The 27,778-nt window shown below is 45.1% G+C and overlaps 1 protein-coding gene across 1 annotated transcript; it reads right to left on the bottom strand.

Annotated features, from left to right (window-relative positions):
- Positions 1–78: 78 nt before the first annotated feature.
- On the bottom strand, positions 79–16,922 carry LOC142210716 (sialate O-acetylesterase-like). Its single transcript, XM_075280082.1, has 10 exons — positions 16,806–16,922; positions 10,507–10,668; positions 2,445–2,620; positions 2,228–2,366; positions 1,809–2,004; positions 1,534–1,646; positions 1,142–1,275; positions 911–1,062; positions 458–653; positions 79–303 (listed from the first exon to the last, which is right to left on the bottom strand). Exons 1-10 carry the CDS (start codon positions 16,822–16,824, stop codon positions 79–81), a joined length of 1,512 nt encoding a protein of 503 aa, XP_075136183.1. The 5' UTR covers positions 16,825–16,922.
- Between the last annotated feature and the right edge of the window lie 10,856 nt (positions 16,923–27,778).

Genomic DNA, 27,778 nt, shown 5'->3' with positions numbered 1-27,778 from the left:
ATATCTATGGCTGCCTGTTAAACAGTCAATTTGCATATATGTCATTGTGTCCACCCATTGTTTCCAGCAGTTATATTGTTATTTCCAGTATTTGATGAAAAGCGGCGCTGGCAGTCTCTGGTTGGCACTGTATATTGGACACTCCTTGTATTTACAGGGCCACTCAGACCAGGCATAGCGGACTGCAGAGATGTGACTACATCCTTTAAATGAGACTGTGACCACTTTAGAGGACTGTAATTCTGCTGGAGCTGGGATCCAGGTGTATTGTCCTTCTCCATTCATGTCACCACTGCAAAATACCTGTAAACACAAATTGATAAATCCATTATTTGTCAGGTCAGTCCCCTCCATAAACAACTGGTTGGTGAATATCACTCATAGTATCTTCTGATATCAACATCCAAGCCTGACCCACACGTCAGATAGTTCAGTTTCCCTGCCCTCTCTTAGTTACCTCAAATATGTTGTCAAAAGTATGAGTGATGATCAGCTCCTGGTTGTAGGTTATGTTCATGTATGAATAGGTGAAATCAACATCAATACTGTCTGGAAATGGACCCTGGTAATGGACATGTCGATCACCGTATGCAATGGCTTGTGCCCCCAAGTACAGTCTGTATGCCACAGTCTGCTTATCTCGTGGGTGGACACTGAGAGAAGAGACCCAACATATAGTCATCATGTATAGCAAATCACATATACAGAATTATACAGAGCTCAACAGAACATTAACAATACATCATTGCTCTGGAGTTCAGGGGAATGTCACACTGGGGTTATAGTAACACCTGGCATATACAACAGAGAGACTTAGAGGACAAATCAATGACATAACAACAACAAATGGGGTACAGGACAATATCATATTCGTACTATATTACAAATAATCATGTCCTCTGGGGTTTACCTTGCATATGGAGACGTCTCATCTCCCAGGTCCATTGCCACAGCCATGAATGTATTTGGCATCTTAGGGTTTGGGACGTAACCATAGTCTGCTGTTTGATGCCATCTGATTACTGGATAATTGTCTTGACTGGTTTTCATGTGTGTGCTGAGCTGGACAAGAGAACCAGAATGTGAAGCTTATCACCAGTGCACACCTGCCCTTTCATTTCAAACTGTTAAAGGTTGCTACCTGGACAAATCCAAAGGGGAAGTTGGGATCTGTTTGTCCCCGAGACCCCTCATGGAAGGAGCGTCTCCAATCCTGGATAAGAGCTGGGAATGTGCAATTATAGAGGTCGAGGTTCATGAAGGTATTTGACTCACCTGAATACAAGAGGACACTCGCGTTAGAATATACAGGTGTATTAGTGTTGAGCATCCATCAGATGTAGCAGAGTGGTGTGCAGCATCTAACAGATGGAGCAATTGGGTGGAAATCTATGAGAGCTGACAGCTATGTGTTCTCCATCAGATATAGAAGAGAGTATGCAACATGGCACGTAACAGATGTGCCAAGTAGGTTAGGATATAGAGCACTGTGTTTAAGATGAACTGGAGAGGCGCACAGTCGCTATATTGTACCTTGATACCATATGGCGCCCTTTATCGTCATGTTCAGGAAAGGGTGGATCATGGCATTCCACAACACGGAGTAGTCACGTGGACCTGTATTTATATCTAAATATGCATAATTTCTGTAAGGAGATAGATAAAAAGTGTTTAAGTACGGACCCAGTGACAATTTTTCCTTGCACTAAAATTGAAACCATCACATAGAGGGAAAAGTTACACAACAAATAATGAAGTTGATGAATTTTTAAAATTTCATGTGAATCTGTATTATACACTTGAGTCACCTTAGCTTCGTCTTCGAAGGGGTGTCAGAAAGTCCACATTTGGACAGTGCAGTTTTTGATGACCAAGCTTCGACTGAAGACCCTCCCCTCGTTGATTCCACCAGCCCTATTGGATACTTTAACTTTTGAGCCAAGTGTCGTCCAAAGATCCAGCAGACTGCAGAAAAGTATGTGAAATCACCTTGGCCAAGGTTTTCTGTAAAAAAAATAAACAAATTACAATGAATTTTGTTACAGTTGTGTGTAGTCCGGACATAGACATAACATAAGAAAGATTTGTGCTGCTGGTGAGTTTAATTCACAAATGAGACTTATCCTTGGATTACATTTAAAACAAAAAAACAAACAAAAAGAAAAACAAAGAATCCAGCTCTACTAACACTAACATGGCATTTGTAGTTGAATGAGAAGGTACTTACTGGATGTTGGGACTGACCACGGCAGGGCCACCTTGGCGAGGTCCAGCAACTCTGTATCAGAGTACTCCAGGGAGGCAGTGAACAGTCGGACATATGGGTATTGAGCAGCTACTGCCAGCTCTTGACTGGCATTAAAAATCTGAAAAATCAGAAGTGAAGATGTTAGTGTAAAGAGCTGACATGCAAGGACCAGACATCTGTTTTAGGATCCATCTACCTGAGATACAGTCATCCTCATATTACTCTGTCCTCCACAGAACCAGACATCACCAAAAAGGACGTCATCCAGGTGGACACTCGTAATTTCTTGCATTAAAGTTTGTTGGGCAATCAAGTGATAAGGTCCACCATAATCCATAGGGTCCAGCACTACCTTCCAGACACCGACATCACCTGATGGCAAAATGACAGGCAGAATATTAACCCCTTGAAGGAAAAGTGTCTCCAGAAATTTACCCCTTGTTAAAAATCACATTTTCATTTTAAACATGTTTTCTAATAATTTTTGATTGTTATTTTCAATTTTCATTTTTTATTATGACACCGCTGACTGGCGCTCTGACTTACACCCCCAACTCTGCTTTAGCACACTTGACAGTACAACGTGTAGTGGGGCAACACGGTGGCTCAGTGGTTAGCACTGCAACCTTCCAGCGCTGGAGTCCTGAGCTCAAATCCTGCCAGGAACAACATCTGCAAGGAGCTTGTATATTCTCCCCATATGTGCGTGGATTTCCTCCCATTCTACAAAGACATACTAAGGCCGGGTTCACATGGAGTATTGTGGCTTGTCATTTTGTATGTACACGCCATGGGATCTTTTATGGGCCGTATACGCTCCCATTGTTTTCAATGGGAGCCGGTACCGTATACGCGGCGCTATTTTGCGGCCGTGATTTTGCGGCAGACGCAAAATAGCGCCGCGTATGCGGTACCGGCTCCCATTGAAAACAATGGGAGCGTATACGGCCCATAAAAGATCCCGTGGCGTGTACGTACCAAATGACGAGCCACAATACTCTGTGTGAACCCGGCCGTAAAGGAAAAAAAAAAGTACATTGTAATTCCTATACGGGGCTCACAAAATACATTAAAACAAAACAAAGTATAAGTATCATATCAGGCACCAAATCTAACTGTATTGATTGCTGAGGAACCTTGGGAGATAGAAAAAATTTCAACCCATTCTACTGATCTGTTTTTAACAGTTGTGTGCATGAAACCTAAAAAGTCATAATTTACAGTCCTATGAAAAAGTTTGGGCACCCCTATTAATCTTAATCATTTCTAGTTCTAAATATTTTGGTGTTTGCAGCAGTCATGTCAGTTTGATATATCTAATAACTGATGGACACAGTAATATTTCAGGATTGAAATGAGGTTTATTGTACTAACAGAAAATGTGCAATATGCATTAAACCAAAATTTGACCGGTGCAAAAGTATGGGCACCTCAACAGAAAAGTGACATTAATATTTAGTAGATCCTCCTTTTGCAAAGATAACAACCTGTAGTTGCTTCCTGTAGCTTTTAAGCAGCTCCTGGATCCTGGATGAAGGTATTTTGGACCATTCCTCTTTACAAAACAATTCAAGTTCAGTTAAGTTTGATGGTCGCCGAGCATGGACAGCCCGCTTCAAATCATCCCACAGATGTTCAATGTCTGGGGACTGGGATGGCCATTCCAGAACATTGTAATTGTTCCTCTGCATGAATGCCTGAGTCGATTTGGAGCGGTGTTTTGGATCATTGCCTTGCTGAAATATCCATCCCCGGCGTAACTTCAACTTCGTCACTGATTCTTGAACATTATTCTCAAGAATCTGCTGATACTAAGTGGAATCCATGCGACCCTCAACTTTAACAAGATTCCCGGTGCCGGCATTGGCCACACAGCCCCAAAGCATGATGGAACCTCCACCAAATTTTACAGTGGGTAGCAAGTGTTTTTCTTGGAATGCTGGTTTTTTTGGACGCCATGCATAACGCCTTTTTGTATGACCAAACAACTCAATCTTTGTTTCACCAGTCCACAGGACCTTCTTCCAAAATGAAGTTGGCTTGTCCAAATGTGCTTTTGCATACCTCAGGCAACTCTGTTTGTGGTGTGTTTGCAGAAACGGCTTCTTTCTCATCACTCTCCCATACAGCTTCTCCTTGTGCAAAGTGTGCTGTATTGTTGACCGATGCACAGTGACACCATCTGCAGTAAGATGATGCTGCAGCTCTTTGGAGGTGGTCTGTGGATTGTCCTTGACTGTTCTCACCATTCTTCTTCTCTGCCCTTCTGATATTTTTCTTGGCCTGCCACTTCTGGGCTTAACAAGTACTGTCCCTGTGGTCTTCCATTACCTTACTATGTTCCTCACAGTGGAAACTGACAGGTTAAATCTCTGAGACAACTTTTTGTATCCTTCCCCTGAACAACTATGTTGAACAATCTTTGTTTTCAGATCATATGAGAGCGGGCTGTCCATGCTCAGGGACCATCAAACTTAACTGAACTTGAATTGTTTTGTAAAGAGGAATGGTCCAAAACACCTTCATCCAGGATCCAGGAACTGATTAAAAGCTACAGGAAGCGACTAGAGGCTGTTATCTTTGCAAAAGGAGAATCTACTACATGTTATTGTCACTTTTCTGTTGAGGTGCCCATACTTTTGCACCGGTCAAATTTTGGTTAAATGCATATTGTACATTTTCTGTTAGTAATAATAATAATAATAATTAGAGATGAGCGAATACTAAAATGTTCGAGGTTCGAAATTCGATTCGAACAGCCGCTCACTGTTCGAGTGTTCGAATGGGTTTCGAACCCCATTATAGTCTATGGGGAACATAAACTCGTTAAGGGGGAAACCCAAATTCGTGTCTGGAGGGTCACCAAGTCCACTATGACACCCCAGGAAATGATGCCAACACCCTGGAATGACACTGGGACAGCAGGGGAAGCATGTCTGGGGGCATAAAAGTCACTTTATTTCATGGAAATCCCTGTCAGTTTGCGATTTTCGCAAGCTAACTTTTCCCCATAGAAATGCATTGGCCAGTGCTGATTGGCCAGAGTACGGAACTCGACCAATCAGCGCTGGCTCTGCTGGAGGAGGCGGAGTCTAAGATCGCTCCACACCAGTCTCCATTCAGGTCCGACCTTAGACTCCGCCTCCTCCGGCAGAGCCAGCGCTGATTGGCCGAAGGCTGGCCAATGCATTCCTATGCGAATGCAGAGACTTAGCAGTGCTGAGTCAGTTTTGCTCAACTACACATCTGATGCACACTCGGCACTGCTACATCAGATGTAGCAATCTGATGTAGCAGAGCCAAGGGTGCACTAGAACCCCTGTGCAAACTCAGTTCACGCTAATAGAATGCATTGGCCAGCGCTGATTGGCCAATGCATTCTATTAGCCCGATGAAGTAGAGCTGAATGTGTGTGCTAAGCACACACATTCAGCACTGCTTCATCACGCCAATACAATGCATTAGCCAGTGCTGATTGGCCAGAGTACGGAATTCGGCCAATCAGCGCTGGCTCTGCTGGAGGAGGCGGAGTCTAAGGTCGGACCTGAATGGAGACTGGTGTGGAGCGATCTTAGACTCCGCCTCCTCCAGCAGAGCCAGCGCTGATTGGCCGAATTCCGTACTCTGGCCAATCAGCGTTGGCCAATGCATTCTATTAGCCCGATGAAGTAGAGCTGAATGTGTGTGCTAAGCACACACATTCATCACTGCTTCATCACGCCAATACAATGCATTAGCCAGTGCTGATTGGCCAGAGTACGGAATTCGGCCAATCAGCGCTGGCTCTGCTGGAGGAGGCGGAGTCTAAGGTCGGACCTGAATGGAGACTGGTGTGGAGCGATCTTAGACTCCGCCTCCTCCAGCAGAGCCAGCGCTGATTGGCCGAATTCCGTACTCTGGCCAATCAGCGCTGGCCAATGCATTCTATTAGCTTGATGAAGCAGAGTGTGCACAAGGGTTCAAGCGCACCCTCGGCTCTGATGTAGCAGGGCCGAGGGTGCACAAGGGTTCAAGTGCACCCTCGGCTCTCCTACATCAGAGCCGAGGGTGCGCTTGAACCCTTGTGCAGCCTCGGCTCTGCTACATCAGAGCCGAGGGTGCGCTTGAACCTTTGTGCACACTCTGCTTCATCAAGCTAATAGAATGCATTGGCCAGCACTGATTGGCCAGAGTACGGAATTCGGCCAATCAGCGCTGGCCAATGCATCCCTATGGGAAAAAGTTTATCTCACAAAAATCATAATTACACACCCGATAGAGCCCCAAAAAGTTATTTTTAATAACATTCCCCCCTAAATAAAGGTTATCCCTAGCTATCCCTGCCTGTACAGCTATCCCTGTCTCATAGTCACAAAGTTCACATTCTCATATGACCCGGATTTGAAATCCACTATTCGTCTAAAATGGAGGTCACCTGATTTCGGCAGCCAATGACTTTTTCCAATTTTTTTCAATGCCCCCGGTGTCGTAGTTCCTGTCCCACCTCCCCTGCGCTGTTATTGGTGCAAAAAAGGCTCCAGGGAAGGTGGGAGGGGAATCGAATTTTGGCGCACTTTACCACGCGGTGTTCGATTCGATTCGAACATGGCGAACACCCTGATATCCGATCGAACATGTGTTCGATAGAACACTGTTCGCTCATCTCTAATAATAATACATTTTATTTATATAGCGCCAACATATTCCGCAGCGCTGTACAATTTATAGGGTTCAGATACAGACATACATAACAAAGAACGTCATTTCACACAATGGGACTGAGGGCCCTGCTCAAAAGAGCTTACAATCTATGAGGTAGAGGGGGTGACACAAGAGGTAGCAGGGGCGGCATTACTTATACAGTGTTCAGACAATTTTGTGCATTAGGAATTGTGATAGGCTTGTCTGAAAAGATGCGTCTTTAGTTTGCGTTTGAAACTGTAGAAGTTGGGAGTTAATCTTATTGTCCGGGGTAGAGCATTCCAGAGAAGTGGTGCAGCTCGGGAGAAGTCTTGTATACGAGCATGGGAGGTTCTGATAATAGAGGATGTAAGTGTTAGGTCATTGAGTGAGCGGAGAGCACGGGTTGGGCGGTAGACAGAGATGAGGGAAGAAATGTAGGGAGGTGCGGCATTATGGAGAGCCTTGTGGATGAGAGTAATAACTTTATATTTTATTCTATAATGAATAGGCAGCCAATGTAGTGACAGGCACAGACCGGAGGCATCGCTGTAGCGTCTAGCCTGATAGATGAGCCTGGCTGCTGCATTCAGAATAGATTGTAGAGGAGAGAGTTTAGTGAGGGGAAGACCGATTAGTAAGGAATTACAGTAGTCAAGGCGAGAATGAATCAGAGAGACAATAAGTGTCTTTAGTGTATCTCTGGCAAGGAAAGGGCGTATTCTGGAGATGTTTTTGAGGTGGAGGTGACATGAACGTGCAAGTGATTCAATATGAGGGGTGAAGGAAAGGTCTGCGTCAAATATGAACCCAAGGCAGCGGGCATGCTGCCTAGGAGTTATAGTAAGGCCTGAGACTGCAATGGATATATCAGGGACAGATCTGTTAGATGGTGGAAACAGTAGTAGTTCAGTCTTAGTACAATAAACCTCATTTCAATCCTGAAATATTACTGTGTCCATCAGTTATTAGATATATCAAACTGAAATGGCTGCTGCAAACACCAAAATATTTAGAACTACAAATGATTAAGATTAATAGGGGTGCCCAAACTTTTTCATAGGACTGTAACTTTATATTCCCTCTGACAGAGCTAGTTGAGGACTCCCATGACAGTATATCAGCACCTCCTGGTTGCTAATATAAGGGATCTAAGGGATCTAATCTGAGATATAGCCCTGGCACTGCAGCGGGGTGTCAGCTATACAGTAACATTAGCACCTGTACTCTGACTCTTAATTACACTGCTACACTGTAGCAAAAACTGTTGCTTGGTAAGCAACCTCATATGAATAAGGCGGCATTCATACTGCCCCGGGGTATCCGCTGTAAACCCCGGGGAAACCAGACAGCAGATGGCTTGCGAGTGGTCGGCTTTGAAACCCATTCATTTGAATGGTTTTTAAAAGGTGACCGCCCTTGAGCGTTTTCAGCCTCTCCGCCTGGAAACTATTTTTTTTTCAGCGGACACAAAATTCTGCATGTAGGACTTTGTGTCTGCTGAAAAAAAACTGGTTTTCAGGCGGAGAGGCTGAAAACGCTCATGGGCAATCACCTTTTAAAAAACTTTCAAATGAATGGGTTTTAACCTTTTCACTGCCAAGGGTCTCTGGACATTTTGCACCTCCAGTAGCCAGAGCAATTTTCACAGTTTTGAAATGGACAAATCAAATCTAAATTGCAACATTAAAAAAGCATCCAACCCCCCCATACCTATATGTGACCTGGACAATGGTAAACGTCTGGGTCACAGCACCAATAAACTTACTGGTTATGCTCAGAGGGTATAACATAAGAATACCCCTCTAGTAAAGCTCAGGGGGGAATTACATTATACCTGTATGTGACAGAGAGCAAAAGTATAGTATGCGCTCTGATAGGTGGGGGTAACAGGGACTGACCCCCCTCCTATCAATGGTATGGTATGTGTAATTCAATCTTCTCAGAGCACAGGGAACGTTTCCCCTGTGCTCCGAGCACACTCGTGTCATCTCTAATGTCCATTCCTCATGTCCCATTCCTGTGGACACCACCTTCTCTTCACTGCCGTTATTAGCAGTCTCTCGTCGGTGCAAATGAAATCTCAACATACAGCGCATGCGCCAGATTTTATTCACGCTGATGAGAAAGACTGCTGATGACAAGCAGTGAAGAGGAGAAGGAGGAGGTATTCACTGTGGAAGAAGGGGCGGTGAGGAACGTTGGTGATGATGAAGGTATGCTTGGAGCACAGGGGTAACGCCCCCATGCTTAAAGAAGATTGAATTGCATATACCAAAAACAGGGTTTTTTTTTTTGTGAAACGGGTATGTCGAGAATAGCCTTTCTAAAGGCTATATAATGTTGGCATTAGTTAAAAATAGAAAAAAAAAACAATGATAGACTCTCCGCACTGATACAAGGAGCACGAACACTGGTCTAAAATATGCCAGTCTTGATGAATTTCAGAACACTTGCACTACTTCAGTAATGTATATCATTTACAGCTAAAATTTAAGGGCTTGTCCAGGATATGCTTTTCTTTTGTTGTAAGAGATTCTATCAATCATTTAGAAAAGTCATTTTGAGATAAACATATGGCTGGATAGCAGTGGTGTAACTAGGAATGGCGGGGCCCCGTGGCGAACTTTTGACATGGGGCCCCCCCCGACCGACACCGATGACCTACGCATTCCTGCATGCTCTATGATGCCCCATAGTGGCCCCTGCACACAGTATTATACCCCATAGTGGCCCCTGCACACAGTATTATACCCCATAGTGGCTCCTGCACACAGTATTATACCCCATAGTGGCCCCTGCACACAGTATTATCCCCCATAGTGGCCCCTGCACACAGTATTGTACCCCATAGTGGCCCCTGCACACAGTATTATGTCCCACTGTGGACACCTATAAACAATTATTATACTCTGGGGTCAGACCCCAGAGTATAATAATCGGAGACCCAGGGGGAGAAAACCATAAAAAAAACCTTGTGTTACTCACCTATCTCCCAGCTCCTACGCTGTCGGCCTCCTAAGCAGTCCATCTTCAACCATGTCAGACGTCACATGACCCAGGACGCAGGCTGGGGTCATGAGACATCAGACGACTAGGCCGAAGCCTGCCCGGATCGTGGAGAGGTAAGTAACAGTGTTTTTTATGTTTCTTAACTCTCCCGGGCCGCTGATCATTATACTCGGGGGTCCGAAAAGACCCCCGAGTATAATGATAGCAGTGGTAGCGGCTCTCACCGGGCCCCTAATGTCCCGGGCCCTGTGGCAGCTGCCTCTGCTGCTACGGCGGTAGTTACACCACTGCTGGATAGCCTTTAAAAAGGCTATTCAGGTGCTGTCTCCAGTTCTGCCAAAGACCCCCCAGTTTTAAGTAAAAACGGGTAAATAGTATATGTAAATGTGGCTCACCGAGCACCCTGGGCATTCCCCAGGGCCAGCGAGCACCCCCACGCGTCATACCTTATCAAACGCCCCTCCATAGCTTGTGCTCAGTTATGCCCTCCTCTTCGAGACGTCCTTTACCACCCTGAATAACCACTTTAAAAGTTGGCAAGTAGCCCAGACCTAAAGTTGCCAGATCTAGCATTCTCATATCTTTACCTGTCACATTTACTGTCATGTTCGAGATGGTATCCATTCCTCGCAGAAGTGTCACTGTCACTATGGCCCCCACTTCTCCAAATCCCCAAACAACTGCCCGGGCCGGCCTCTGCTGCAAAACCATGTGATCGCCATAATAGGATGCAAATCTAAATGAAACATCTGAAACGAAGAGTGAATCATGTTATAACATCCCATCAGGGCCATATTCTCTAGTTTTACCACTTTTTGCACAGCAGCATACCTTCCAACTTTTAAAGAATATAAAGAGGGACAGTATGTGTGGCGCGCTATGCACGTTGCGGCAAAGTTAGCTCTACACACTTCTACTTTGATTCCACCCTTTCTCATCCCTTTTTCCTTGTGCCTCCACACAGTATAATGGTCCTACAGTCACCCTAACATTATATGCCCCCACACTGTAATGTTCCCTTCAATTGCCCCACAGTATGAAGTTCTTCTCTTGGTGCCCCAGTTTAAACTGGGGGAAACTAGAGGAGGATATTAAACTGGGGCAGTTGGATGGGGACATTAAACCGTGTGGGTAGCTGAAGGGGGGGACATTAAACTGGGGAAACTAGAGGCAGATATAGGCAAAAGAAGAGCTTCACACAGATGTATGTGCCAACCAATTAAACGTATTTATTGGTAGAGCTTAGTGGAGCAAACGTTTTCGGTCTGAATGGACCTTCCTCAGGCTCTACATAAAAAATGATATAACAAAAAGTAATACAATAATAAGATCCCAGACGATTACAATATATACAACAAAAATAACAAGCATATCTCCAAATCAAATATACAATATTTACAAAGAACCATGTTATAACCAGAATGTAGGTGTTATCTGTGAGAATATCCTGGAAATGTATGCAGACATCGAGTCAAGGTGAGTAACATGTCATATAGTAACATCATAGCATATAATAAATAACATCAAAGTTCATCCCTGACCGCACTACTAACATGTTCTGAATAACACTTTACCAGTAAGGTGCAACACGGGACAAAGTAGCATACATATAGAAGAGGATACTGAATATAAAGTATCAAATATCACAATACCTGTAAGATGTAGTAAAAAGTCGCAGGTAGCTATAGTCTGGAGGTAAGTAGGGCCAATTACCTAAGAATATCATGTGGTTCAAATTAGACCCAAATAGAATTCAAGGAGACAACATAAGACCATAGCACCAAAATGCTCGTTTCTAGGGGGTCCTTACCTCTGCCGACACCAATCCGAGGCCCGCTCTCTCCGTGGAGAAAAATGAATACACAAATGAAATATAGTGCGCGCACAGAAACCAGGCTGTCAGCCACAAGAAAACCCTTTTGGAGTTTGTTCATTATCTCAATAACATTTGGCCCGAGCTACAATTTACACGCCATTATGATTCAAACAAGATCAGCTTCCTTGATACACTCATTACCAAATCGGATGTAGGCACATTAAAATCTGACATTTACACCAAAGAGACTGATCACAATAGCATTTTACATTTCTCTAGTTGCCACCCAAAACCCACAAAAGGCTCACTCCCGAAATCCCAATTCCTTCGGGTTAAAAGAATTGTTCAGGAAGCTGAGACAAGGGAAGTCAGGTATAGAGAAATGGAGGAAAAATTTTCAACTCGGGGTTATCCTAAAAAAATCTTACAGGAAGCTCTGAAGGAGGCAAGACACGATGCCCCCATTCGTTCAACTTCATCCAGTCCATATCGGGAGGACAGAAGGATCACATTTGTACATTCCTACCACCCTTTCAGTTACAAAATACATAATATAATAAGGAGACACTGGCCCATGCTGACTAGAGCATATCCTGAGATCCCAGAATTCCAAAACACCTTTCGAGCCTGCTTCAAACAACCCAAAAATTTAAGGGACAGGTTGGTGAGAGCTGACCTTGGATCGGACATCAAAAAACCCTGCCAAACTTTTTTAAGCAGCCCACGGAACGGGTCTTTTGCATGCCTTAGCTGTCATCAATGTTCTAACATATTGAAAGGCGATAAAATTTACCATCCACATACAGGTCAGACTTTCCCCATTCGTGACTTTTTCACTTGCAATTCAAACTTCGTTGTTTATCTTATTAAATGTCCGTGCGGTCTCGCATACCTTGGGGAGACCACCCAACGTGTGCGAGACCGCATCAAACAACACAAATCTAACATCCGCTGTCGTAATTTACTTTTACCTATCCCATCACATTTCATTCAGGCAGGGCACAGTGTCTCCCAGCTCAGATTTCAAGTTCTTGAGCATGTGGAGAATCCACGAAGAGGCGGTAACAGAATTTCCCTCCTCAAAAAGAGGGAGGCATTCTGGATTCATAAACTGCAGACCATGGAGCCACGTGGTCTTAATAGGGATTACGAGATTCAGGCATATTTGTGAGCCAAGTGTTTCTATCTGTTTGGCATTCAACTAAGTTTTACATTTTCCTGTCATGTCATAATTATTACCTTATGTACCTGTATATTTTTCATTTCGCAGACTCGCTAGGCCACCATCTGACTGACTCCACCGGGCCCGCCCACCTCAGTATCCTTGCCAATTTCAGTATACTTTTTTCATTTTTTCTTATTTTTTTCATTTTTTCATATTTTTTATTTTATTTTTTATTTTTATTTTTTCTACTTTACATCTTTTTTTATATTATTATTATTATTTTTTTTTTTTTTATATATTTTTCAATTTTCATTTCCTATTAATTTTTTACCCTATATATTTTTTTTGACACTGTTTTCCTTTCCTATACTTCTTTTTCCTTATCTTTCTCACGTGGTTTTTATCTTATTGCAATCTCTATTCTTAATTCCGTTTTTCTTTTTGCTCTTATCATGTTCTATTCTAGTGTCTGGTCTCCTTTCTGCTTCGATTCTTCTCTCTACTTTATTTAGCCAAAGGCTGATTCCCAGGTCTTTCTTTGTGTCATTACATTCAGGACTTACTTACTGACTTGTCATGCACCTTGGTCATTGGGACGCTTTACCTTATCTATTGTTACTATTGCTGCTATCCATATCGCGCACGAACACAGCGCACACATGTGCCGTTCGTATCCTTTTCCCTTACTCCGTACAGTGCTTCTTACGCAATACGCGTACCCGTGCATGCGCACAGGCACTACACCCATACGGGTGATTGTGCGCATGCGCACACCGGACCAGTGACGTGTGGTCCGGCGCACTATTTGAAGACTTGAGAGGCACAGAACAGACACGCTTTCTTGTGGCTGACAGCCTGGTTTCTGTGCGTGCACTATATTTCATTTGTGTATTCATTTTTCTCCACGGAGAGAGCGGGCCTCGGATTGGTGTCGGCAGAGGTAAGGACCCCCTAGAAATGAGCATTTTGGTGCTATGGTCTTATGTTGTCTCCTTGAATTCTATTTGGGTCTAATTTGAACCACATGATATTCTTAGGTAATTGGCCCTACTTACCTCCAGACCATAGCTACCTGCGGCTTTTTACTACATCTTACAGGTATTGTGATATTTGATACTTTATATTCAGTATCCTCTTCTATATGTATGCTACTTTGTCCTGTGTTGCACCTTACTGGTAAAGTGTTATTCAGAACATGTTAGTAGTGCGGTCAGGGATGAACTTTGATGTTATTTATTATATGCTATGATGTTACTATATGACATGTTACTCACCTTGACTCGATGTCTGCATACATTTCCAGGATATTCTCACAGATAACACCTACATTCTGGTTATAACATGGTTCTTTGTAAATATTGTATATTTGATTTGGAGATATGCTTGTTATTTTTGTTGTATATATTGTAATCGTCTGGGATCTTATTATTGTATCACTTTTTTGTTATATCATTTTTTATGTAGAGCCTGAGGAAGGTCCATTCAGACCGAAAACGTTTGCTCCACTAAGCTCTACCAATAAATATGTTTCATTGGTTGGCACATACATCTGTGTGAAGCTCTTCTTTTGCCTATTGATACGGGGTGGGACCCTAGCTTCTACACTGGGACGAAGTCTGTATCCCTGCAACATAGAGGCAGATATGTCCCCCTCCAGCAACTCCCATGGATTAATGTCCCATTCCAACTTGCCCCCAGTTTAATATCTACCTCCAGCTGCCCCCATTTTAATGTCACCATTCATCTGATCTCAGTTTAATGTCTCCCCTCCATCTTCCCCCCTGTTTAATGCCCCCTTTCATCTGCCCTCAGTTTAAATGTGCCCCCTCCATCTGTTCCCACACAATTTAACATAATAAAAACACTGATACTCACCTCTCCTCACTCCCCTGCTGCTCTGTAGAGGTCTGTTCTCCTGAACTGTTCAGGGAGCTGCAGGTGTGATGTGAGTGACGTCATCATGCGCCTTCAGCTCCCAGGAATGGGGCAGACAGGGATGTGATTCACACACAATGGTGAAGTAGGAGCTATTTGTACATGGCTTCTGGTTCACCATTGTATTTAACCCATCTGCATCCGAAGAGAACACAGATGAGCTGAAAGTGGAGCATAGTTTCTGCCGATCAGGACAGCAGGACAGGACCCGAAATTTGGGACGCTTGGAATGTGTGCAGCAGGGAAGACTACCCAAAAGTGTATGCAAAGAAGAAAAAAATTGTCTCAGCCCGTATTACAAAAATGATAAATGTCTCTTACTGTTTATGCAGGAGTAGTAGATGCTTGTAGTCATCCGGATGCCCGGGACGTCATGTCCGGCACAGACACAATAGAAGCAGCAAATTGAAGTAGTCTCAGCATGCCGATGATTCGGTTTTTTTAAAAAAATTCCAAAATTTTATTGTGGAGACATGCTCCAAGTTAAAAATATATATTGTTCTTGGAAAAGCAACAGGTGGATATGTCCTTGTGCAGACGGGACAGAGGGACGTCTTACTCGTCCCTCTGTCCCATCTGCACAAGGACATATCCACCTGTTGCTTTTCCAAGAACAATATATATATATATATATATATTTTTAACTTGGAGCATGTCTCCACAATAAAATTTTGGAATTTTTTTTTAAAAAAACAAATCATCCGGCGTGCTGAGACTACCCAAAAGTGTATTGCTTTACCTATGTGACTATGACCCTAGATGGCAGCAGAATGTAACATGGCCACACTGTATACAGCTGTATACTAACATTGGCACCAGTACTTTGATTATAATTATTTTTCATGACAGCAAAGTCAAACCTGTTCTTTACCCTTATTTTCCAGTTATAATCACAAATGTTCTGAAAAACACTTTTTGTTTAAGGCCACACATTGCAGAAAAGCAGTTTGTTTGTTTTTTTTTTAACCAAAGGGTGGCTTGAATGGTAATGGGAAATATAAAGGAAGTTCTTCTCCCTTCTTTTAATTCTACTCTTGGTTTTGGTTCAAAATGTCACAGCAAAATCTGCAAAAAAAAAAACCCACACAGCTTTTCAGCAACACGTGGCCTTAGCCTTATTCACATAAGGGGGCATTCACACGGAGTAACGCCGGGCGTGTATCACAGCCGTACACGCCGGCGTTAGGGCAGACTGCCAAACACTTCCCATTCACTTCAATGGGAGCGCTTGTAAATGCCGCTGTTACGAGCGCTAGCATAATTTAGGAGTCTGTACTTCTCAGTGACATACTTCCCTGTACTGTATCGGTATTGAACCACATGGTGACATCAGTGCCGCACCTCCCATGAGGCGACCTGAAGCGAGCGCTTCAGGCGGCACTATGCCAGGGCCTCAGGGAGGGCGGCATTTTTGCTAACCTAAGCCAGTCCAGGACAAGCTGTCCTGGACTGGCTTATCACCGAGCAGTGGTTTGGGGAGGCCGCTGGAGCAGCGCTGCTCCAGCAGCCTCCCCGCACGCTCAGGCAGAGCACAGGCAGTCTCCGGGCCTACTCTCTGCCGGCGAACGGGGCTAAGCCCCGCTCCCTTCGCTCTGCCACGCCCCCGATCCACCGGCCACGCCCCCGATCCGCCCCCTCCTCCCGGTGGGGGGGGGGGGCGGCTTTCTGCAGTTAGCCTCGGGCGGCGAAAGGAGCAGGCTCACCCCTGGGTGACATGAATACCATACAGCCAGTAATTATATTTAGCTGAAATTATTTGCTGTTTCACATAGGCTGGGTGTACACACCAATTTTGCCAACAACCAGTAATCCAGGAATTTTCTGGCAGCTATTGTACAGGTGGATTGTATACAGTGGTGAACCTAGCCTCTCTGCTGCCTGAGGCGGACGACCGAAAGACGCCCCCCCCCCCCCCCAAAGACAGCAGGGGGGGGGGGACATTACAATACATACAATGCAGTAATACTCACAGGAGACGTCTCCACACATTTCCAGTCTCTTCCCTTTGGACCGCCATGACCACTTCTTTCAGCTGTGACTTGACTCTGTAAAGTTTGAAACATAGACATCTTTGACTCCTCAATTCTCCATGCACCCAACCCATATATACAGTCCTATGAAAAAGTTTGGGCACCCCTATTAATCTTAATCATTTTTAGTTCTAAATATTTTGGTATTTGCAACAGCCATTTCAGTTTGATATATCTAATAACTGATGGACACAGTAATATTTCAGGATTGAAATGAGGTTTATTGTACTAACAGAAAATGTGCAATATGAATTAAACCAAAATTTGACCGGTGCAAAAGTATGGGCACCTCAACAGAAAAGTGACATTAATATTTAGTAGATCCTCCTTTTGCAAAGATAACAGCCTCTAGTCGCTTCCTGTAGCTTTTAATCAGTTCCTGGATCCTGGATGAAGGTATTTTGGACAAACAATTCAAGTTCAGTTAAGTTAGATGGTCGCCGAGCATGGACAGCCCGCTTCAAATCATCCCACAGATGTTCAATGATATTCAGGTCTGGGGACTGGGATGGCCATTCCAGAACATTGTAATTGTTCCTCTGCATGAATGCCTGAGTTGATTTGGAGCAGTGTTTTGGATCATTGTCTTGCTGAAATATCCATCCCCGGCGTAACTTCAACTTCGTCACTGATTCTTGAACATTATTCTCAAGAATCTGCTGATACTGAGTGGATTCCATGCGACCCTCAAGTTTAACAAGATTCCCGGTGCCAGCATTGGCCACACAGCCCCAAAGCATGATGGAACCTCCACCAAATTTTACAGTGGGTAGCATGTGTTTTTCTTGGAATGCTGTTTCTTTTTGGACGCCATGCATAACGCCTTTTTTTATAACCAAACAACTCAATTTTTGTTTCCAAAATGAAGCTGCCTTGTCCAAATGTGCTTTTTCATACCTCAGGCAACTCTATTTGTGGCGTACGTGCAGAAACGGCTTCTTTCTCATCACTCTCCCATACAGCTTCTCCTTGTGCAAAGTGCGCTGTATTGCTGACTGATGCACAGTGACACCATCTGCAGCAAGATGATGCTGCAGCTCTTTGGAGGTGGTCTGTGGATTGTCCTTGACTGTTCTCACCATTCTTCTTCTCTGCCTTTCTGATATTTTTCTTGGCCTGCCACTTCTGGGCTTAACAAGAACTGTCCCTGTGGTCTTCCATTTCCTTACTATGTTCCCCACAGTGGAAACTGACAGGTTAAATCTCTGAGACAACGTTTTGTATCCTTCCCCTGAACAACTATGTTGAACAATCTTTGTTTTCAGATCATTTGAGAGCGGGCTGTCCATGTTCGGCGACCATCAAACTTAACTGAACTTGAATTGTTTTGTAGAAAGAAATGGTCCAAAATACCTTCATCCAGGATCCAGGAACTGATTAAAAGCTACAGGAAGCAACTAGAGGCTGTTATCTTTGCAAAAGGAGGATCTACTAAATATTAATGTCACTTTTCTGTTGAGGTGCCCATATTTTTGCACCGGTCAAATTTTGGTTTAATGCATATTGCGCATATTGCATATTTTCTGTTAGTACAATAAACCTCATTTCAATCCTGAAATATTACTGTGTCCATCAGTTATTAGATATATCAAACTGAAATGGCTGTTGCAAACACCAAAATATTTAGAACTAAAAATGATTAAGATTAATAGGGGTGCCCAAACTTTTTCATAGGACTGTATGTATCCCACAGTGGCCCCTGCAGCCTATATTATGCCCCACAGTGGCATAATAGAGGTTGCAGGGGGGGCTGCTGTGGGGTATAATAGAGGTTACAGGGGCCACAGTGGAACCTTCAAGCTCTATTATGCCCCACGGTTGCACACCCATGAACTATTATTATACTCAGGGGTCTTTTCAGACCCCCGAGTATAATAATCGGAGCCCCAGGGGAGATGAGGGAACATAATAAACACTGTTACTCACCTCTCCGGGACCCGATGTTAAAGAGGACCTTTCATGGGTTTGGGCACAGGCAGTTCTATATACTGCTGGAAAGCTGACAGTGCGCTGAATTCAGCGCACTGTTGGCTTTCCCGATCTGTGCCCCAGGTGAAGAGCTATTGGTGCCGATACCGTAACTCTTCACAGTCAGAAGGGCGTTCCTGACAGTCTGTCAGGAACGTCCTTCTTCCCAGCAGCGCCTATAGTGCTGTGTGAGCCCCCTCCCTCTGCTCGCAGTACTCGTCCATAGAAGAGCACTATCAGGAGGGGAGGGAGCGTTCCTCCCCGCTCACACTGTACAGCACTATAGGCGCTGCTGGGAAGAAGGACATTCCTGACAGACTGTCAGGAACGCCCTTCTGACTGTGAAGAGTTATGGTACCGGCACCGATAGCTCTTCACCCGGGGTACAGATCGGGAAAGCCGACAGTGCACTGAATTCAGTGCACTGTCAGCTTTCCAGCGGTATATAAAACTGCCTGTGCCCAAACCCATGAAAGGTCCTCTTTAATGCTGGCAGGCTTCGGGCCTATATGGTAATGCCCAGACATCACGTGGTCTGGGATATTACCATATAGGCCCGAAGCCTGACCTAGCAGTACCATACAGGCCAAAGCCGGTGTTAGCAGTAACAGGCTATTACTACTAGCACAGGCTTCGGGCCTATATGGTACTGCTAGGGCAGGCTTTGGGCCTATATGGTAATATTCCAGACCACGTGATGTCTGGGCATTACCATATAGGCCCGAAGCCTGCTAGGAGTAACATCGGATCCCGGAGAGGTAAGTAACATTGTTTATTATGTTCCCTCAGCTCCCCTGGGGCTCCGATTATTATACTCGTAGGTCTGAAAAGACCCCCGGGTATAATAATGGCGGTAGTGGGATCGCGGCCTGCCTGGGCCTACTCACTGCCGGCCTCCGCGGCCTATAGTACAAGGGGAAGCGGGGGCGGCAGTGAGCAGGTCTGGGGAGATAGATAAATAGGCCGCTACCTGCTGGAGATACTCCAGCAGGTAGCGGCCTATTATAAAACAAAAAAAGAAGTTTTATACTTACCGATCTTGTTGTTGCTCCCGCCGCCTCCCCGATCCTCTTCTCCTGCAGGTTGACGTCTGCGTAGGCGGCGTCACTAGGAAGCCTACGCACGCTGATACGTACTCAGACGTCTAGGTATCAGTGAGCATCATCACGTGATGACGCCGCCCACGCTGATACCTATACGTCTGAGTACGTATCAGCGTATCAGCCTAGTGACGCCGCCTATGCAGACGTCTGAACCAGAGCAGAGAGAAGCAGCTCTCCTGCGCTGGTTCAAAGTAAAAAAAAAAAAAGTCGCCCCTCACGAAGCGGCCGCCTCATGTCGCCTCATTAGAGGTGCGCCGCTGATATAGCATGCGCAGCATTTAACATGTGATACTCTTTACTGAAGCCACATCTAGGTACATTGTGCAGCACCACTCTTAGGCTAAGACCCCATAACTTTTTTATTTCTCCGCTCCCAGAGCTATATCAGGTCTTAACATTTTCTTCATGATGCCACCATTAATTGTTCTATCTAATTTACTGGGAAGCAGGAAAAAAATCCAGAATGGGGTGGATTTGAAGAAAAAATGCATTTCTGCGACTTTCTTACGGGCTTTGGTTTTACGGCATTCACTGTGCAGCCAAAATGACATGTCCCCTGTATTCTGTGTTTCGGTACAGTTCCAGGGATACCAAATTTATATGGTTTTATTTACATTTTGACCCCTTAAAGGGGCTCTATCAGCAAAATCATGCTGATAGAGCCCCACATATGCGTGCATAGCCTTTAAAAAGGCTATTCAGGCACTGTAAAAGTTAAATTAAACTACCCCCCCCGTTTTAAAATAATAACTTAAAAAAGAATGTTCTCTACTTACGGAACGTGCACCCTGGGCGGGCATTCAGGGTGTGTCTTCATCTTCTTCCCCGCCTCTTCTTCCTCCGATGTCTTCGGGTCCCGTCCTCCTCCGGCGCTTGCTCGCGGACACTGATAAAAAAAAATAGCCCGGGCGCATGCGCAGTAGCCGTAGTAGAAGCCGCGTGCTACTGCGCATGCGCCCGGGCTATTTTTTTTTATCAGTGTCCGCGAGCAAGCGCCGGAGGAGGACGGGACCCGAAGACGTCAGAGGAAGAAGAGGCGGGGAAGAAGAAGACGGCGCACCCTGAATGCCCGCCCAGGGTGCACGTTCCGTAAGTAGAGAACATTCTTTTTTAAGTTATTATTTTAAAATGGGGGGGTAGTTTAATTTAACTTTTACAGTGCCTGAATAGCCTTTTTAAAGGCTATGCACGCATATGTGGGGCTCTAGCAGCATGATTTTGCTGATAGAGCCCCTTTAAAAAAAATCCAAAACTGTGTTAAAAAATTTTTTTTCTAAGTCGCCATATTCCGACAGCCGTAACTTTTTTATACGTCTTGTATGGGGATGCATAGGGCGCCTTTTTTGCGGGGCCGGGTGTACTTATTAGTTCTACCATTTTCGGGAAATGTTATTGCTTTGATCACTTTTTATTCAAATTTTTATCAGAATCAAAACAGTGAAAAAACGGTGGTTTGGCACTTTTGACTATTTTTCCCGCTACGGCGTTTACCGAACAGGAAAAATATTTTTATAGCTTTGTAGAGCGGGCGATTTCAGACACGGGGATACCTAACATGTATGTGTTTCACAGTTTTTAACTACTTTTATATGTGTTCTAGGGAAAGGGGGGGGGGGTGATTTGAATTTTTAATACTTTTTATATTTTTTATATTTTTACTTTTTAAAAATTTTTTTTTGCATTTATTAGATCCCCTAGGGGTGTTGATCCCCAGGGGGTCTGATCACTAATGCAATGCATTACAATGCTAATGCATTGCAAAAAATCATCATTTCTTTTGCAGGCTGCATAGACCAGCCTGCAAAAGAAAGAATTTGCAGACAAGCCTAGCAGCCTTGTAAAGGCTCCCGGCTGTCATGCCAACATGACGTCGGCCCTGGAGCATGCTCCAGGAGCCGGCGATCTCCGACAAAATGGCGGCGCCCATGTGCCGCCGGAAAAATGGCGCCTCCGGGGACCGATCGGAGGCATTAGAGCTGGTTGTCTACTGCTTAAAGCTCCCGGGCGGTCGCCATAGTTACAAACCCGACATGCGCCGTACTATTACGGCGCATGTCGGGAAGGGGGTTAAGGGATTTTCACCCTAAAGCGGATTCAGCTGCCCGTGCCCTCCTTCTCTTTGGGACATGGTTCAGCCGTTTTGATCCCTTTCTTGAGGAATTCGGTTTCAGCGGTGACGTGGTCCACTCATGGTAAGGCATGGTGTGCGTGGTTGTCTTTCGGTTCTCCGGAGAGGGTTTTGGATGTGGGTTGTTGTCGGGAGTTGACTTATGCATTTCTTTCCCATTTAAAATCAGAAGGTGTATCCGCGGCTACCGGGGTTAAGCGGGTGTCCGGTGTGACCTTTGGGTTAAAACTCTTAGGCCTCCCGGATGTTACTGAGAATTTCTCCTTCCAGTTCGTTCTCAGGGGATGGAAAAAAGCTGCGAAGACAGTTGATTTTCATAGACTGGTTTCTTTCCTACTCTTACGGCATCTGATGGATGCCTCCAGGATAGTTTGCTCCTTGGAGTATGAGGCAGATTTATTGGGTTGTTCCTTTGTTTTAGCATTATTTGGTGCATTTTGGATAGGTGAGTTGGTTGTGCCATCACGCGGAGGATGTAGTCATCTTTCCGGGTGTCCTTCGGGTTAGGGTTCGACGTTTGAAGACCGATGTGTACGGGCAAGGTACTTGGTTATCCATAGCTTGTTTGGAGGGCCCCTTGTGTCCGATGGAAACGGTACTCCGTCTTGCGGCTATCCAACCCTGGTCTGATCAGTACCTGGTACACAGTGATGGCTTCTTTTTTACGAGATTTCAGTTCGAGACCTTGTTCAAATGTTGCCTTAAGTTTATGGGGGCTCCTCCCTCCGAGTTTGGGACCCATTCCTTACATATAGGGGCATCCACTGCGACGGATGCGGCAGGTTTAACGGAGGAGGAGGTTAACCCTATATTGTACAATTTTACTATTACCACCTTTCTATGAAGTAACCATGACACCTGTTAGTAAAGTTGTCGCTGATTGGCTATTATTTGAGTCCACAGTAGTCCAAAGATCTCAAAACTTATTATGAAGTTTGGTGCCTGAAAGCTACATCGGACATATTGACTATTTCTTAGTATGTTGCCTCAGGGCAACACTGTGCAATATAGGGTTAAGGATATAGGCAGATGGCGCTTGAATTGCTACAGACGTTATGTTAGGCTTGGTCTGTTTAGTGCTGTCAGTTGTTTAAAAATAAATAAATAAATAAATAAAAATTCTCCTGGCTAGCCTTGTTTTTTTTTTTTTCGCTTCTGTACTTCTAATTTGTTATCTTTTGTCTTTTCTTAGGCATGTCTCCGGTGGTTTGGATTTTGGGCCACTATTACATTTATTGGGCGGCACGTCATGCAGCGGTTCAGCCTGGAGGTTTACAGTTAGGATTTGAGAACGTGGAATTGAGGTGGCAAGGTGTGCGCGTCTTGAGTTGGTTGCAGATGTTGCCGCAAGTCCTGTCAGCCAGCGTTTCCTCCCAGGCCCCTATGGTGCTGGTGGTGCATGCCGGGGGAAATGACTCAGGAGTAGGGTTGAGCGATCAGGATTAGAGATGAGCGAACAGTGTTCTATCGAACACATGTTCGATCGGATATTAGGCTGTTCGATATGTTCGATTCGAATCGAACATCACGTGGCAAACTCCAAAAAAATTCGATTCCCCTCCCACCTTCCCTGGCGCTTTTTTTGCACCAATAACAGCGCAGGGGAGGTGGGACAGGAACTACGACACCGGAGGCATCGAAAAAAATCGGAAAAAGTCATTGGCTGCCGAAATCAGGTGACCCCCATTTTAGACGAATAGTGGATTTCAAATCCGGGTCATATGAGAATGTGAACTTTGTGACTATGAGACAGGGATAGCTGTACAGGCAGGGATAGCTAGGGATAACCTTTATTTAGGTAGGAATGTCATTAAAAATAACTTTTTGGGGCTCTATCTAGTGTGTAATTGTGATTTTTGTGAGATAAACTTTTTCCCATAGGAATGCATTGGATAGCGCTGATTGGCCAGAGTACGGAATTCGACCAATCAGCGCTGGCTCTGCTGGAGGAGGCGGAGTCTAAGATCGCTCCACACCAGACTCCATTCTGGTCCGACCTTAGACTCCGCCTCCTCCAGGAGAGCCAGCGCTGATTGGTAGAATTCCATACTCTGGCCAATGCATTCTATTGGCGTGATGAAGTAGAGCTGAATGTGTGTGCTTAGCTCAACTACGCCGGTGGAGTAGTTGAGCTAAGCACACACATTCAGCTCTGCTTCATCAGGCTAATAGAATGCATTGGCCAATCAGCGCTGGCCAATGCATTCTATTAGCGTGAGCTGAGTGTGAACAAGGGTTCCAGTGCACCCTCGGCTCTGCTACATCTGATGTAGCAGAGCCGAGTGTGCACAAGGGTTCTAGTGCACCCTCAGCTCTGATGTAGCAGAGCCGAGTGTGCACAAGGGTTCTAGTGCACCCTCGGCTCTGATGTAGCAGAGCCGAGTGTGCACAAGGGTTCTAGTGCACCCTCGGCTCTGATGTAGCAGAGCCGAGTGTGCACAAGGGTTCTAGCGCACCCTCGGCTCAGATGTAGCAGAGCTGAGGGTGCACAGGGGTTCTGCTGATTCTGTATACTGATTCTGTATACTGGCCAATCAATGCTGGCCAACGCCAGCGGTGATGCAGAGCTGAGTGTGTGCCGAGCTCGCACAGGCTGACCGGCACACGGTGTAGTTGAGCAGAACTGGCTCAACACTGCTGAGTCTCTGCATACCCATAGGAATGCATTGGCCAGCCTTCGGCCAATCAGCGCTGGCTCTGCCGGAGGAGGCGGAGTCTAAGGAGACTGGTGTGGAGCGATCTTAGACTCCGCCTCCTCCAGCAGAGCCAGCGCTGATTGGTCGAATTCCGTACTCTGGCTAATCAGCGCTGTCCAATGCATTCCTATGGGAAAAAGTTAACTTGCGAAAATCGCAAGCCGACAGGGATTTCCATGAAATAAAGTGACTTTTATGCCCCCAGACATGCTTCCCCTGCTGTCCCAGTGTCATTCCAGAGGTGTTGGTATCATTTCCTGGGGTGTCATAGTGGACTTGGTGACCCTCCTGAGACGGATTTGGGTTTCCCCCTTAACGAGTATATGTTCCCCATAGACTATAATGGGGTTCGAAACCCGTTCGAACACTCGAACAGTGAGCGGCTGTTCGAATCGGATTTCGAACCTCGAACATTTTAGTGTTCGCTCATCTCTAATCAGGATCGGAAAAGATCAGATTCCAATATGCGATCGAGTAAATTTCACGATCGGAATTCCAATCCCGATCTTTTTAGGCAGGATCGAGGTCATAGGTTATTTCCCACAATGCTTTGTTACTGGCCAAGCATTGTGGGAAAAGCTAACAATGTTAGCTACTAAAGATGAGCGAGTACTATTCGAAACTGCTGTTTCGAATAGCACGCTCCCATAGGAATGAATAGATGCAGCCAGCACACAGCTTGTGCTAGCGTCCGGCCGCTTAACCCCCTGCGTGTCGGCTGCGTCCATTCATTCCTACAGCATAGCAGGGAAGAAACAGAAGAGTAAATAGTTTCTACTATTCTGTTTCCTCCCTGCTGTGCCGTATACTGAACTCTGCTACATCTGCATTACTGTACATTGACTTGTCTATCTACTCTTCTGCTTCATCCCTGCTTTACCGTATACTCAGCTCTGCTACATCTGAGATGTAGCAGAGCCGAGTATACGGCACAGCAGGGAGGAACAGAAGAGTATAGTCCACTAGAAACAGAATAGTCCACTTACCTGCACAGATCCGCTGCTGCTGTCGCTCCCAGTTCTTCTCGGTCCGGTTCTCTCTCATTTACAGGCCTTCAGAGAGCCGTGCACGCCTCTAGCTCCCAGTTTAGTGTTACAAACCTAGGAAGAAGGCAGGGCTTGTGGCTTAGGAGAGTGTGTGCGGGTACTGGGAGGGGAGACGTGAGTGATGCACTCACGTCTCCCTGCCCTGTACCTGCCCACACTCTCCTAAGCCACAACAAGCCCTGCCTACCCCCGGAATCTCACTAGCCTAGGGAGGCGGGGGTGCGCACGGTGCTCTGAACAACGCAGAGTGGCAGGTAAGTGGACACCAGGGGGGACTAAGTAGCCAGAGGATTTTTTTTTTAATCACTACACAGCGTGAAGTCTAAAAATTAAACGTTCAATTTTTGGACTCCATGCTGGGTAGTGAATAGGATCGTTTCTAAAATCTGATCTTTGATTATTAAAAAAATCCCATTGACTTGGATTAGGATTGAAATTGGGATTGGAATCGGGTTCAAATGGAAAATAATCAGAAATCGGATTTTAAAAACGATCCTGAAATCTCAAGATCGGCTCAACCCTACTCAGGAGTGGTTTGGCTGTCGGAACCCATATCCTTGATACGCCCGGATTTGATCGCTTTCCTGCCTTTTTCCCTACATTAGTGATGGTTGGTGATTGTTCGTAGGGCTCGGTGGGTCGACACCCATGCCCCAGTGGTGTTTGAGAGGACGAGGCAGTTACTGAATATGTGCCATGTGCGGTCTCGGGGTGGTGTGGTGGTTAGACACCGTCAACTTGAAGGGGATAACCGCGGCTTGCTCCGCAGGGATGGGATTCACTTGACTGACATTGATTTGGACATTTTCTTGTTGGGCATTCAGGATGGGGTGGAAAGGGCTTTGTTCTTGCTTTTGGTTGGGGTCAGACCCCAGCGTAGGTTTATACCGTGTCCCGGTGGCATATCTGCAGGACTTTGTCCCCCTTTCAATGTAAAGAAGAGGACAGATGCGTCACCCGTGGAACATCTGAAACATGCACACCGCAAGCGGTGGTGGGGCATTTAGTGATGCGTCATAAAAGTCGTCATGGGGTAACAAGGTTCTGCTCATATGTTCATGTTTATTTAATAAAGCTGTGGCTGACCCCCACAATTTATCCAACATTTGGTCTGGTGTTTTCTTTATAATGTTAAGTCTAGGCTGAGGGAAGGAGGTTATACATATGGACTCAGTACAGTTGGTCTAAGGGCCACTGCCAACCACGTCTATACTTGTAACACTGTGTGAACTCCTGATTTCCTTGCAGGATAAGGCCCCTTGCAGATGGACATGGGCTGGACACTGGTCATCTGTGTGCAGCCCCTGAACTGGGCATGAATCTGCAGCCTCATTAATTCAATAAATAGGAGCTGCAGAACCATGGCCACAAAACCAGATAAGAATAGGACCTGTCTTGAGTTTTGCGGTCTGGACTGTCGGCCTGTACACTGCTCCATGTAATACACGGTCATGTGCGTGGACCTATAGAAATGAATGGGTCAGTGTGCTATCCAGGAAAAACCTGCACTGCACTCGCCCACAGCCATCTGCAAGGGGACTAAAACTGTGATGTCCCAATCAATGCAAAGGAACTGCAATGTGAGTTAGGGTTACCCTAAACCTAGTGGGCAAAATGACAAACCGTATTAACCCCTTAAATGCATTTTGTACCAGTAATCTATATGTTTCTGTTAGGAGGTGTGTGACTGCCAAGTAAAGCATGGAACTGAAAGTGTTAAATTTAAACAACACAAAAGGAGTCCAATAATATGCCATGTTAAATATTCTAATTCATGATAATCCTATTAAATGATAGAGTGTATTAAACGATTAAAGGGGCTCTATCATTGGGAAAAGTCATTTTTAACTAATCATATCCTTGCAAAGCCTTTAGAAATGCTATTCTACACCTACCTTTAATATGTAAATTGCCTCAGCGGTTTCTGAATAAGTCCGCTTTTATTCATATGCTCATTAGCTTCTAGCCAGCA

This window comes from Leptodactylus fuscus, chromosome 6 (genome assembly GCF_031893055.1).
Source record: "Leptodactylus fuscus isolate aLepFus1 chromosome 6, aLepFus1.hap2, whole genome shotgun sequence".
NCBI classification, from domain to species: domain Eukaryota; kingdom Metazoa; phylum Chordata; class Amphibia; order Anura; family Leptodactylidae; genus Leptodactylus; species Leptodactylus fuscus.
Note: the sequence above shows the minus strand (reverse complement) of the source record. Positions and strands in the feature narration are given on the sequence as shown.